Source organism: Oncorhynchus mykiss, chromosome 5 (assembly GCF_057628025.1).
Source record: "Oncorhynchus mykiss isolate SJ-2025 chromosome 5, ASM5762802v1, whole genome shotgun sequence".
Lineage (NCBI taxonomy): Eukaryota > Metazoa > Chordata > Actinopteri > Salmoniformes > Salmonidae > Oncorhynchus > Oncorhynchus mykiss.
Genome location: NC_143026.1, coordinates 63,737,200 through 63,751,796, shown reverse-complemented (window position 1 = coordinate 63,751,796; position 14,597 = coordinate 63,737,200). Strand labels below are relative to the sequence as shown.

General features: G+C 44.2%; 1 protein-coding gene across 2 annotated transcripts in view; it reads left to right on the top strand.

The window, feature by feature from the left end:
- Positions 1 to 1,616: 1,616 nt before the first annotated feature.
- The window catches only part of midn (midnolin), a 30,886-nt gene continuing 17,905 nt past the window's right edge, over positions 1,617 to 14,597 (top strand). The window contains exons 1-4 of one of the 2 annotated variants that reach the window (XM_021603749.3): positions 1,617 to 2,016; positions 5,007 to 5,234; positions 7,265 to 7,352; positions 7,580 to 7,642. In XM_021603749.3, the coding sequence (XP_021459424.2) occupies positions 5,014 to 5,234; positions 7,265 to 7,352; positions 7,580 to 7,642 (372 nt within the window). In that variant the 5' untranslated portion in view covers positions 1,617 to 2,016; positions 5,007 to 5,013. Of the gene's footprint in view, positions 2,017 to 3,052; positions 5,235 to 7,264; positions 7,353 to 7,579; positions 7,643 to 14,597 lie in introns of those variants that run through there. The other variant, XM_021603748.3, reaches the window with a different exon arrangement.

Below are 14,597 nucleotides of genomic sequence, written 5' to 3'. Positions count from 1 at the left end.
ACTGACTTGCCTAGCTAAATAAAGGTGTAAAAAATGAAAACTTGAAATCGGCCATTCCGATTAATCGGTCAACCTCTAGCAGAGAGGGTCAGTTAGCTACACACAGGGCTTGAGTTTGAGGCTGGGGCCGACAGATAAACAAAATGAAGTGCCGTGTTAATGAAGAGTTCAGTAGGCGTCAGCTGTGTAGCCGAGTGATCATAGGGTCCAATGAGAAGACCTTTGGGGAGAGGGCCATTATTCTTACCAAACCACATGATCTTTGTTTTGAAGGTGTTCAGAGCAAGGTTAAGGGTAGAAAAAGCTTGTTGGAGATTAAGAAAGCTTTGTTGTAGAGCATTGAACACAAAATTCGGGGAGGGGTCAGCTGAGTATAAGACTGTATCACCTGTGTATAAATGGAGTAGAGAGCTTCCTACTGCCTTAGCTATGTTGTTGGAGCTAGGTTTGGGCCAACTATTTTCTGGTTTGTTCAGGTAACACTTGGACCGAAAAGTTGAGTAAACAAAAAAAAGGCAGTGGAAGCAGTTACTTCTTAATAATTAGTTGAAACAGCTAGATGTTATTTTACAGTGCAGCAGACAGTGGTGCTTGTTTCTCATCCTCCCCTCTCTCTCTCTCTCACTCCCCCCTCCCCCGATTCCCCCCACCCCTCCTTCTCTCTCTGGGCTGGGAAGAGGCTTACTCAGCATGCTGTGATGTGACTGAGTCGTGATGTTTGGGACTGTGACTCCCTCAGAGTCATCCCACCAGCGTCTACGCCTGTGGGTACAGGTTCATCATTAAAATGCTTTGGCCTCACTTGCCTCAACAAGACTAGTGAGCATAATAACAACACCCTGTCTTTAAGAAAATAAGGGGCATCAGGTATATTGAATCACACAACTGTGTTTTAAACAACATTGGCATTTTTGTAGTGTGCTCCCATACTTTATTGTTTTAATGTGAAGTGTGTTAAATAGGCCTACACTTTAAATAAAGTTTGATTGGATTGGATTTGATACTGAAACAACACATGAATGAATAACAATACCTTTTTAGCCTACCATATGCTGACTACACTGCAACGTACTGCATCAAATCTACTGATGGGCTTCATTTAAGGGTTTATTGGCAAGTCTGCACACAAACTGACATCTACACGTACCACATGAACAATGAGGGACTTGTATTAATGTATATTGAATGTGTAATAACTGTGTCAAAATCCAATTCCTGGTATAGGATTGCCATTGTTTGATGATTGCCAGGTATATTATCACCTGCAGAACTGGTCATTTGCTGAAATAACTTTTGTTTATTTGTATTCAGGTGAGTTTGTAACCATGCACTGTGTTTTCCTACACTGGTTGCCAAGAGATTTTTTCTTCTTTGAATGTTTTCTTTCTTGTCGTCAGCGGAAGGTTACACCCCTGAAATCTCTATACTTAATTTACTTTTTGTTAAGGTCGTAAGTCAGTTGAATATGATTTATAAGGACCTTGTCCTGAGAGGGATTAGAGTTCTTACCCTTGTTTAGACTACCGTAGAGGCACTCCCACAGAGACCCCACCAATCCCGTGAAGCGATTTAAACCTTTGTGCAAGCACATTCTTTCCGATAGTGGAGAACGAATCAGGCAGCAGGTCTTGGAAAGGAACTCGCATGTGAGGAGGAATTCCGTGGCTACCTTAAATCACATGCTGACATATCAAGAACCATTACTCTCCACCCATATCCTAGACCTAGAGGGCTAGGACAAGAGGTGCCTCATCTTCCGAATTGTGCTTGTAGTACAAAAGACACCGATGTGCAAACATCACGGGAATTTTAAGACACTCAAGTGCTAAGCAAGAGGAATAGGCTACAGAGTGGTCCTTACTACAGTGAAGACTCACAGATTTGTCTGAGAACTTACTGTCACAGTGGATGCTAACTGGACATACCTGTGTTTCTCAGTTTGGGAAGATTTACATGCCAAATCTGGGGAAACGTGTTTGAAAAACAAAAGCGTTAAAGTTCTCGCCACAACAATTGGTAAGTTCCATTCCGACTTTGGAATCATTTCAAACCTATAGTCATAATTCATAATTTGTATAATGTGGTAAATGATGATTCTATAGTTTTAATAACGTTGACTCAAAGGGGCAATCTGCAGTTGCTACATTCATTTTTGGACTTGTAAATGAATATGTACACATTGATTCTTGAGGAATACAACTTAGAAATAAATGCCTCATAAGCTCAGTTCAACTGTCCTACCCCAACAGAACCCCAAATAAACACAGTAACTGTAAACAAACACAATATAGTTTCAAAACATGGTTCAAACTATAATTGTGACATGGATGGTCAGTCCTTGCATCCAGAGCTCTGTTTATGAATTTGAGATTGGTTATATTTCTCCAGCCCCGTCAGATTTGTACTGAAACAGGTGCGGGGGGCGGCTTTATTCATGTTTTTTACATCACATTTCACTGTTGTTTTTGCCAACTTTCAAGAGTTTCAAAATTATACAACTACATGTAGGCTATGCAAGATTCAATTGATGTGTCAACTGATGCTACCTGCCATCTGCAGACAATAACAGGGGTGGTTATCCCTGACCTATAGGATAGCTGATGACAGCACCCATAATGTCAATCAATATAAGCAACACAACCTACCTCTCTTTATAGACATCAAGCGCAGTCTGTGGTATGATATCATTAGGCTACACCGACTCTGTCAGCTGTACCTATACTCAGAGGGTCATTACTGGTAGGCTAGCTTACTTCTATTGTCTGTCAAGGGACGGCAGGTAGCCTAGTGGTTAGAGCGTTGGCCTAGTAACCGAAAGGCTGCAAGATCAAATCCCTGAGCTGACAATGTAAAAATATATATATATATATATTTTTTAAATCTGTTGTTCTGCCCCTAAACAAGGCAGTTAACCAACTGTTCCTAGGCTGTCATTGAAAATAAAATATGTTCTTAACTGACTTGCCTAGTTAAATAAATTACAAATTTGTTAAAAACACCTGCAACAATAGGCAATGTGTGCTTCAACATTGATGCCTTGTCTTTCCTAAACACACTTGCCTTTCCTGAAAACAAGATTAAGTTCTTGTGGATTCGATGTTCTAACCAGATTATAGTGCCAAAAACCTGTTACAACAGGTGTGTAGACCGCCTAGGTCCTAGGGGTCAACAGGGTCGGGATTCACCTGTCAAATTCAGCCTCCCAAAGTGCCCACATTGACCACTGGAGGGCGAGCGAGTATCTGGTTTTATTCAGCGCCCTTTGTCGATATTTGCCCTACATAGAATACACATATACATATTTCTCCCTTTACTGTACATAGGTGAAGGTACAGTGGTGGCCCAATTAAACATTCTCTCTTGTAGCTCTTATGGCCATGTAGCCCAAGCCAGTGAGATTTTCCAGGAGGAAAAATTGAGAAAGCACTTCTCTGAAGTAACCTGATGTCTGTGATATTTAGCAGTTGACACGCATATCTGTCGCCCAAGTATGGTATGTGGGTTTATGTTGCAGAAAGAAGGGTATGGGCTTTCAGAGAAGTCCAGTGGATAAACATATGGATCATTTCTAACCAGTTGGCAATGCGCAATTACCTGTAGGCCTACGCACGGAATATCCGGTGGATCTGAGTAACAAACATGGGCTCTTTTTCTTGTAAAACTGATTGTAGGGAATGCATGACGTAGGAGCCGAGCCCTGTTTGCCACCGGTGTCCATATTCTTTCCCGAGGATATCTCAAAGATCTGATGCCGAACCGCACTTCCTGAAGAGAATACCCGGTTTATTGTGTTATTTGCATTCCGCGCGCGATTACCTTCTAATGGATTTGGATTTGGTTAGAAGGAAGGAAATGACGTCAGCACCGTACTATAAATGATGACGATGACAGCCAACATGTGAAACTTGAGATTGCGCAACATTGAATATACATAACATAGTTATAGGATATGGACAATGTGGCAACCTACATGCATTGCTGCCATTGTAGTCTGCATAACCGATAATAAAACATCATCCTACATTTAAAGTCCTACCCACATAAAGCATCTATGTAAGAATATTACATAGTTTGTTTTCATTACAGCAGCCTTTAGGATTTGAAATTCCACCACTTATAGGGCTATATGTTGTGATTGTAATATATTATGAATGGCCTAAAATTGCCTGAGTGGGCTGGAACTATCGTATTATTGCGTGACGCTCCAATGCCTAGCCCCCTTCAAACCGATTGGTTTTTGTGATCAAAATGGTGTGGAAGAGAAAAAACGAGACATCTGTCCTCCACGTGGGTGTGAATCTACTTTTGCCATTGGTTTAGATCAACAGCGTCCTAAAGGACTTCTCTTGTGATTGGGTAGAATGTCTGCGGACTGTAGGCGTGTTTTTGTCGTGGTGGAAGTGAGCTACTTTGTGACAATGCTCAGTGTCGATTTTTCATTGGAGCTGCGGTGGGCATGGGTGCGCAGCAGAGAGCTTTACTGTATTAATCTTATGAGGCTTTTGCATTCTGTAGGTCTTGTATTTGGCTTCAAGGCAGTTTTCAGTCCCATTCATTTAAAACAATAAGGACAGAGAGGTATAGCCTATATTGCGCATTTTCTCTCAGAAAGGCAATAGTTCTAATTGATGGTCCTTGGTATATTCCTGTGATACTAGTATAGCTGCCTGGCATTCATCCACCTCTGTACCATTTAAAAATCTGGAACATTTGGAGTGGAAGTTGGAACATCTCTTGAGCAAGCCGCATGCACAAGAAAAGCGCAACAAAGTATTTCTCTATTTTAGACTCGTTCGGGGAATATTCTCATTATATAATCAGAAGAGGGAAAATTGGTTTATTCAGACTCGGTATACAGTGACAGAAAGACACCGGGAGAGAGATTATATTTCTTTCTTTTGAATGCAAGCAGTTTCTCTCTCTGAAAACAAGGGACACTGTGTAAAGGGTCTGCTCTTTCTCTCCAACCCCGCTCCACTCGCCTTGTCTCCCCCCCTGACCACAAGCTATCGAATGGACCAACATCCTAGCGCCCGGAGCTGCACCAGCCGCGGGGCTCCGTCTTGCGAGGCCGTCCCGAGTGAACCCTCCATGAATTTGTACATCCATTCCACAACCGGCACACGCTTCGAGCTCTCTCTTCCCCTGGAGGAGACTGTGGAAGGACTGAAGAGAAAGCTTTCTCAGAGACTCAAAGTACCAAAAGAAAGACTCGCCCTTCTACATAAAGAAACGTGAGTACATCTATAAACATCAGCATATCCTACGGTCAAATGTTATGTGCATACATTATACAGTAGACTACATTGTACATACATTTGCTCTGTACAAATCATGGATTTCTAATGATGTCTATATTTTGCACTTATTTAAACTGTAACACATTGTGTAGCTCAAGAATGGCATAGGTGTCATATCAGCAGCACTGTATTCAAGCTAAGCAGCTATTGACCATTAAAGCCGGCCAGTGCGGCAAGTATCGAATTGCGCATGGGAGACGCACATTTGTCAGTCAAGGTTTGAAGCAGTATTTATGAGGGAGTCGTGGGGCACATTGCATTGCCTCCTTCAGCGTTCATTATACGTACCATACCATTAATGATTAAATATATTATACAAATGATTAACAGCTGAACGAAATGCATACAGTGCATGTTTACTTTATTTATCCAGCTGTCGTTTGTCTGAACATAGGATTTGGTCTGAAATAAATACACAATTATTTAGAGGCTTTGGGTTTAGAATCGAATTGATGCTATACGTAAGTGGGGTGCACAATTGCATTTATTCCATGGTTGGGGTTATGGGAAGATTAGATGAGGGCGAAGCACAAGGAATCTCTTTAATTCCTGCTCTTTCATGATCTATGGTTACACCCAGCTTTCTACAATCTCTTCTCACACCAGGGAACGCATATGCATTGGTTTATGCTCACGTTTTATTACAAGGAACTCCCCTGGAGAAAATTGGGAGAACACGTATTTGCCATTTTGAATAGGGGAGCACTCGAGAACAATGGGGGTAGTTTAACAACGCGTCACAATCTACAATCTATCTGCACTGTAATTATGTATTTATTTTTAAAGCAAACGGAAACTGTAATATTAGCTGGTTTTCAATTGAGTCGGATTTTCGTGCGTTAAATTACAATGGAGGGGAGGGGAGTTGGTATGTTAAAGGTGTCTTTGTACTTTCAAATCAACCAGTCGCATTGTTTTTTGTGTGCTTTTAAATAACACCCGTCCCATGTCTCCCGGTGTAATCGCCTCCAAATCACATCAGGCCTTAAAACCGAGAACATTTTTTTAAATCCTCTCTCCAAATACCTGACGTTATGCGCTGCTGACTGCCTTTCTCCAACTGGAGGTGTGACTTTTTTTTTTAGTTCACACTGTACTGTACAGTAGGCCTCTCACAACGCTTCCGCTAGCCTCGCGTTTTTTCCACCTCTTTTTTTGACATGATGAGGTCCTGAAAATGACCATTCAGAATGACAAATTACATGGCTGTTCAGTAAATAGGCGTAGGCCTACAAGTGTTCCTGAACGCGTTAGTTGTACAAAAATGCATTGTGCAGAAACAAATGCCATGTTATGTCCAAACATTTCAAATGCAAATTATCACCCTATGGTTACATACCATTTCAATGTGTTGGAAAGTCTTTCCAGTAACTGTCATCAGAGAACACACATAAACCTGTCTCCAACCGATGATGAGTAGGGCATTGCATGCTCATGGTTCTCCAATAGTGAACATGAATGGACCAAACTATGCTTTTTAGGGAAGTCAAATAGTAGGCTGTTAATTGAAAGATTTTGTACAAATGCAAACGCTTAGGTCTATTTCATGTGAATAAACACACATTATTCATAGTTTCAAATGGAACATGCAATGTTTATGGAGAGGTCATAACCCTCAACTATCAGATTTTGTTGTCCTCCAAGAAGTTGTCATAACCTCCTGTCCAGCATCATGAGAGAAAATAGTCCTCTCCTTCAGGCAATGGCAGTGGTGTCAAATATCCACTGTTAACAGTTGTCAAGCCCCACTACTTGAAATTGAAATAGTGTATGACAGCGGATCAATATGCCGGCTCTCCGTCAAGCAGACTTTCATACAGGTTGTTTTTCTAAATACATTTTGAAGACTCACCTAACTGCACAAAGGTTGGCGCTTCTGAAATGTGAATAGAGTCATGTCAGTTAATCAGTTAAAATGCCAGTTTGACTGTAAACTAATATGGTTATTTATTTCTCCCCCTCAGGCGTTTGAGTTCAGGAAAACTCCAGGACCTAGGGATCTCTGATGGGAGCAAGTTAACCCTTGTACCTACAGTTGAAGCAGGCTTAATGGTAAGGATAATTATACACCTCATCTGTGTGTGTTTTGCTAAACGCCCTGGGGGGTTGTTTGGGTTCAAGATAATACATGTTAATAGCATCAGACAGATTAATGTAGGTAATTAAGTCTGTGTTGATCTCCTCTCAGTCATCTTTGAATGCACAAGGCTCAGCCTTTCTCCTTTGTCTACTAAGGCTCACCAGTAAATAATGTCGTTCTTCTTCTTCTTTCTTTGAAGTCTCAAGCATCAAGACCAGAACAGTCAGTGATGCAAGCTTTGGAGAGTTTAACAGAAACTCAGGTAAGAACTCTCTCAAATAATGGTATTTAAGTGACCTTCATGAGAAGACCATTCAGTAGCCCTGCGTTGGAGATCATCTAATGATTTCAGAAGTGCTTTGACATACCGCTGGTTTAACCTAAACGGATAGCCCCTGAAAAGAAGCAGTGTGTTTTAAAGTGCATGAGACCTGTTTAAGCATGTGAAGCTGGAGCAGTATAGAGAAGACCTCATATATGAGACAGGCTGCTGCTACACCAGACTCTTCCCATGTGTAATCTTAGCCTCTTAAACAAGCAAGCCCAAGCAAACCCCACCCAACATGGGCCTGATTGAGAGTGAAGTCACCCCCCCCCCTCTTTGTGCAAAGCCCTGACTGGCTCTCCCTTCTGGCTCTCCTCTCACCACAGAGACTCTGCGAGATGTTTCCAGGAAGCCAACACAGCTATACACTAAACTCATAAACAGAGATTCAATTGACAGATAGGCATTTCAATCAATATTAGCCTATCGTTCCTGGAAGCATAGAATGCATGCACGAGAACAAAGTGGCCAAGAACTCGATGTACCTCTCTGGAACTGTTGAAATACAGCATGAATATGAGTCACTGGTTTGGTCTGAGTCACTGATATGATCAATACTGAATGTAAAGTGATAAGATCTGATCTCACCTCACCTCCTCAACCTCAGAGAGAGAGAGAGAGACAGCGATGACGTATTGTCTCAGCAGCTGACTGACTCAAGGTGTGCTGTGTCTCTGTGATGCACGTAATAGTTGCAGTAAAAAATATGTCACCAATGTTAGATACGACCTCAATAAAATGGACTAGTTGCACACCTATATTTTGAGGTTTTGTGTGACATTGAAGTAGCAAGTTTTCTCAAGTAACATCAAGATGATAAAGATTGAGAACATAAAGCCTTCCAGCAGGGCTGCTGGTAAAGTCAAAAACTTTAAACACATGTCAAAACCTCAGTGTGGCTTCTCTCCCGCTGATATTTTTACACTGGAAATCCTGGCTTTATTGTGTGTGTGATCTCAGCGCCTAGCCTGCCTGCGCACAGCACAACGGTGACGACAGATGAGTGAGTGCGTTTGTGTGTGTGCGTGGGGGTTGGATGGGCTGGAAGCCTTTATCATCATGTGTTACGACTTTGCCGGGTGGCCAACACTGACTGTTTCCACTAGGCAAGGCTTTCCCATACTTCAACAGTGCCAACATCAAACAGTCTGTGCCCTGACTTTCCACAGCTCTGTAGTCAAGACCTGTTGCCCTCGCCTCGGCTCTCCTCCTCTCACGGGGCAGGCAGACAGCAGGAAAGGGCATGTACAGTAGTTAGGCCCTACAGTCATTATGAGTCACATTGGTAGGACTTCCTTCTTCATCAAGCCTGCCCCTTGTTTCTCAAGACTTTACTGTAAGAACGTGAGATGGTGGCACTATTCATGTCTCCTGGTGAGTCATTCAATGTGCTCATATGCACAGCCAACAATGAAAGTTTAGTAAAGGAAGAAACCCGTATGAAACAGATTGAATGTGGTTGTTTTTTTTTATCTAGGAGAATTGATTCCCACTTCATAATTCATGAGGCGGAATGGGATGATATAGATTGGGGAGAGATTACAGATACCGGGTAAGATTAGAAAATAGGAACACAAGAGCTTTCCCATTCATTTCCTCCTCCAACTTGGAGGCTATCAAAAATCAATCAATGCACTGAGCTCTTAAATGTGTCTGATAGGTTAACAGATACCCCTACGATTCCAAAAATAGCCATAGGGAGAAAATGTTGTGGCTAGTTGCTGGCTGGTAACATTAGGAAAAGTGGTAGGTTAAACGTCCCCCTATGTCGCACTCTTCCCTCCCCCCAACTATGTGTAGTCTGGTCGGTATTGGAGATCAGGTTTTGTACCAGGAAGTTCAGTGTGTTCATAGAATCCCAGCTGATAACGGCTTCCAGTATTCTCCTGCTTCATACTGGGATTCAGAGGAGTACTCCACAACCTGCCCAGACAGGTGGCTTCCAGGGAGAGATCTATTTCGGACTTCCGTAGAGCGAGAGGGAAAGTGTTTCATGGAAAGGGAGGACCTTTTCTCTCTCTCTCTCTCTCTCTCGCTCTCTCGCTCTCTCTCTCTCTGTCTCTCTCTGTCTCTCTGCCTCTGTCTCTGTCCCTCTCTGCCTCTGCCCCTCTCTCTCTCTCTCTCTCTCTCTCTCTCTCTCTCTCTCTCTTTAACAACTCGTCTACAGCCCTATCATTTGAATGTGCTGTGGTTTGCAAGTTTTGTTCTCTACCTAATGCCTGCCCACTGGTTCCAGTAGGCTCCTGCTATATTCAGACAGTGACAGAATAGGCTGGCCTCTATCAAGGGCACTGGCTCTCTTAATTCGTCTTCTTGGCTTTCCCAGGCAAATTTTCTCCTGACATCTAATCTGCATTAAGCCACCACCTCCTGACAGTCCATCAAGACTGGGCTGGTTTTCTCCCTCTGTCTGCCAGAGATAGGTTTAGGTTGAGCCTGAGAGAGTGTCTGTCTGTGCAGCAGGCTGTATTTAAGAGGCTTGCTTCTGTTGATGGAAGAATGAAAGCCCCCTTCGAGCTTGGACTCAGAGCAATGTAGCTACTGGTCTGTTTGTGAGAAATATGGTAGCTATCTAGGGAGAGGAAGAGGGATGCTTACCATGGTTGAGTATAATCAGCATCGTCAACTGTTACTGCCACTTAACCTAACCATCCCCCATGCACTGCCCTCCCCTTCCCCCACATCTCCCTTTGTTCCACATTTTAAAGAATAAACCCAGTCCAGTCCACAAAACCTGCCAAGCTGACCAACCCTCCAATGCAAAAACAATGACTGAGAGTCAAGCTTTAGGTTAAGGTCTCCCTGATGACTCTGTTTTCCATGTAGGCTGGAGCCAATTAAGTAAAACAGTGCTATGATGCCGTTTCAAAATCAATGTATAGCCCATCTGGAAGGATAGAGGGAGGACGGCAGGGAGGAGAAGATTGACATATTTTCCTGGAGTAAGAACACAGCTTGTCTTTGGGGAGGCTGTATGTTGGCCAGGTCCCTGAGGAGTACATTGTTACATTTCTGCTGTACCTTTTCTCTCTTCCGTCCCTCTGTCTCCCAACACCCTCCTCCACCAGCCTCCGCTGGGCTCTGAAAAAGATTCAGCATTGTCATTGTGTCTGAAAACAGATAGATGCTAATAGTGGGATCTAACATTATGTGGAGGATCACCTCTGGGTCACCCCTCTCATCATTTCCACCAGCTCCCCTCCTCCAGGGAGCTTGGTGGGCCAGGCCAGGCAGGGGGGATGTGGGACGGAAAGGCGGGAGCCATAGGTGGCCTTGGTGAGTCACGGCGATTTGTTTTAGGGCGTTGTGGCGTGTTGTGTACAGGTTGTTCTGAGCCACGGAGGGAGGATGTTTGGAAGGACAGGCGTGACTCAAAGATGAGGAGATGAGCAGAGGGAGGGAGGGAGGGGGAGAGGAGAAAAGGTCACCTCTGAGGTAGAGTAGTAGAGAAGTGTTCTGAGTGCTGGTGATGGAGCTCCGATAAGGCCTTGTCTTGTCATAGGGCTATAACTATATGGTCCGTTCATGCACCTCCACCTTATAGTCAGATTGTCCAAGTTCTTTTCTAGATAAGGTATTCTGTTCATGTGTTAGAAGTACATCATGAACTGTGTGTGTGGTGCGTGTGTGTGTGTGCCTGTCTGTGCCTGTGTGCCTAGCACACTGCTCAAAGCAATTGGTCAATATGTGTCTTTTTCCAGACCCCTGCTCTATACCCACCTCATCAAGATGGTAGTTAATCAGCCAGTCAGACACTACTGGAAATCATTGTTCTTTAATTGTATTGAGGATTTGGGAGTGGAAAGAATTGAAAAATTACTGACTTGCCATGTCAATATAAGAGCATCTCCCCATCTATAAAACCGGCCTGCTGTCTCCCTGTGTCAAATCAAAGCTTTTGTCTTGCCTTCTCGTAATTGGCTACATAAATAAATAATTTCGGAGCAGAATGTGTAAATCGAATGGTATATTATAAGACTGAAAGACAATAGTGAATAGAGGAACTATTTGTTTCCGTGACCTATAAACCCTAGCTGGTGGAGTGTCATCTCTTTCTGATACAGACGGGCACATACAGGAGGGGTGCCAAGGTGTGTTTGAGAAACGGGGGAGATGGATTTGCAGATATTGTCTTTGTCCTATTGTTTCTGTGTATTTGTGTTTGTGTTTGTATTTGAGAGAGCGTGACAAAGATTGTGTGAGTGCGTGTGGGTCCAGCGAAAATAAAGTCTGTGTGTATTGTGTCGTGACCGTCATTGTTCTTCCTCCGCTGGCCTCCTTTGTGCTTCAAGTGCCCCTGCAGCATGATGATCGTGACTGACTGGGCTAGCGTGTGGGAGGCGGTGGAAGCCAGGAATATCACAACAGATAGAAAAATAGCCCAATGTCACATGTAGGTAATTAGCACAACACAACTGTACAGGAGGTGTTGGGTGGGTTTCGTTTTCTCACCACCATTCAAAGGCATCAGGCCTGCGGACTATGTTTTGATCGGCTCATGATGTACATCGGCTGATGTACTCATTCTAAATTCGATGGGTTGAGACCCGTTGGACCTAGTGTAATTGTCATGTTCATTTGCTATGATGGCATCGCATATAGCTCTTGTTTTGTACTCCCTCTGTGTAAATAGTACACACAAACTCTACCGGCTGCCGCATCTCAGCGCTGCCGAATAATAATAAATGGGGATCTACTCCAAATGTTGTTTTATTCATCTACGTTCCTTTCAATGTTGTGTCCTGTTGTAGAGCCAGCATGTGGTTAAGCCTGGCCCTCGTTCTCTCTCCCCCGCCACCCTTATTGCAGAGACTAGTCAGAACGTGTTCATTCAGTTGGAATCAAAGACCTTGTGCATTGGTGTTGCACCATCTTTGATCTCCTAGAGAATGGAGTGTGTATGAGAGAGGGATGCACCCGCGATAGCAGCAGGAGATGTAATACGTCAAGGAGAGCGAATAGACTGGATTGCTTTGCCTCTGTTGCCTTAGAACCTTCAAAGCCATTGTGCTTGGCTGCAAGCAGAGGTAATGTAGAGGGCCGGAGGGATGGGGGGGGGGGGGGGGGGGGGGGTTGGAACCAAGAACCTTATCATTATGAACTTTACCATTCTGTCTCTTTTTTTTCACCCAGCTGGGCAAATTTGCTGATAGCCAGCTGGTTCACTGTAACTCATTCACCCTCTTCGCTTTATGTTTTGATGGGTTAGCCATTGATGGGTCCTTTGAAGACGGGGCCTGCTTTTTAGGATTTGTGGCATGATTGATTTTTTTCTCCTCTTTTGAGAATCGTGTTATTGCATCTTTACCCAGCGTCTGTCTGCACAAGGAGCGTATCAATCGTTTCCCAGTGCGATCAAAACATTTGGGTCGATAGGCAGGTTAATAAGTTGGTTTGTGACCTCCTCTTCCCCCCTTCACCTATCTGTTTGATAGGTTGACCAGGAGCTACTCAGCCGTAATGCAGCTGAAGGAGAAGGGCGATTCCTTCGCTTGAACCCTTCCACAGATCCCTGTCCTCTCTGGGCTCTGACGCAAATGCTGCTCAGTTGTTCATGAATGTCAGCTCAGTCCTGTTCCCAGCTCCCTCTCTCTCTCCCTCCCTCCTTTCATCCGTCTCTCCTTCTCTCTCTCAGTATGCTTAGTGTGCAAAGGAAGAACGCCTGCAAATGAGTTCCTTGAACCACAGGGACCCCAATAAATAAAACTGTCAACTGCAGAGTTGGAGAAAAAAAGAGAAAAGGAGGCAGAGTCACACTCTCACTGAATATTTCATCACCATCCACCACCATCTCCTCTCTGACACCCTACCCCCATCCCCCCTTCTCTACATCCTCTCTTTCTCCCTCACCCCCACCCCCACCCCCCACCCCCCATCCATCCTCTCTCCCTCCTCCCCGGTCTCTGCTTATCATATCCTCCTGTCCCTGCATAGCAACCGAAGCCTGCTGCTACAGCTACACAAAATGACACCCCAACAACAAAAACAAAATGGCAGACGGAGGTCAGGTGTCTCTGTATCTTCTTAAACACCCAGTTAACAGATAGGCTGTCATTGACTTATCACGGCACTGTTTACGAAATATACCGTTCAAGACGACGCTTTTGTCAGACGCCTTGTTCTTATGGTTTGTCCTCGCTCTTCGCTTCCACAAGCCACTGTCGCTGAGTCAGGATGATAGGAACAATGAAACGGCCATTCCTGTCTGTCTAAACGTAACTCAGGCTCACTGCCATCCCCCACTACTGGAGTGGCTGTCTTCCTAGGGCTTTGGAATTTGTAAAGACACCAAGGACGAAGGAAGGTGGAGGTTGAAGACTTAAGACTCTGATGGAGGCTCTTTGTCTGCTTCGTTATTTTTTTCGTCCCTGACATCAACCTCACACAGACTTGTCTCGAGAGAGCAGAAAGGCGAGTATGGACAGGGATGTGCCGTAACCACTGAGGTTTTCTAGTTAGTGAAACTCTATCTGAGCTGTTTTTACATTATGGTTTCAACATCCTCTCCTGTAGTATGTACCCCCCCGACTGTAGCTGTTAGTGTTACCTCCTATCTCTTAGGAGACTGACCTATTTCAGGTGTTCCAGTTCACAGCCCGTGGCTCCACCCCCGGCTCCACCCCTGGCTCCACCCCCGGCTCCTATATGCAGCCTGCCCCATTTCTCACCCTGTCCTCCCCTTTCGATCTGACACGGAGGGCAGAATGACTAATCAGACCCAGGCTGAAATTCTGAGCCCAGGGGCTTATTTGGGTTCCTTACTTATTTCTGGAGGGGAAAATAAGGCAGGGACCACAAAGACCTGAGAGTGAGAGGTTTAAAGGGCAGGCTGAGAGTTCTGTAGCTCCTGCCATTTCTTAGGTCGCTTAATGCATTTCTTTATGTGGGCTCG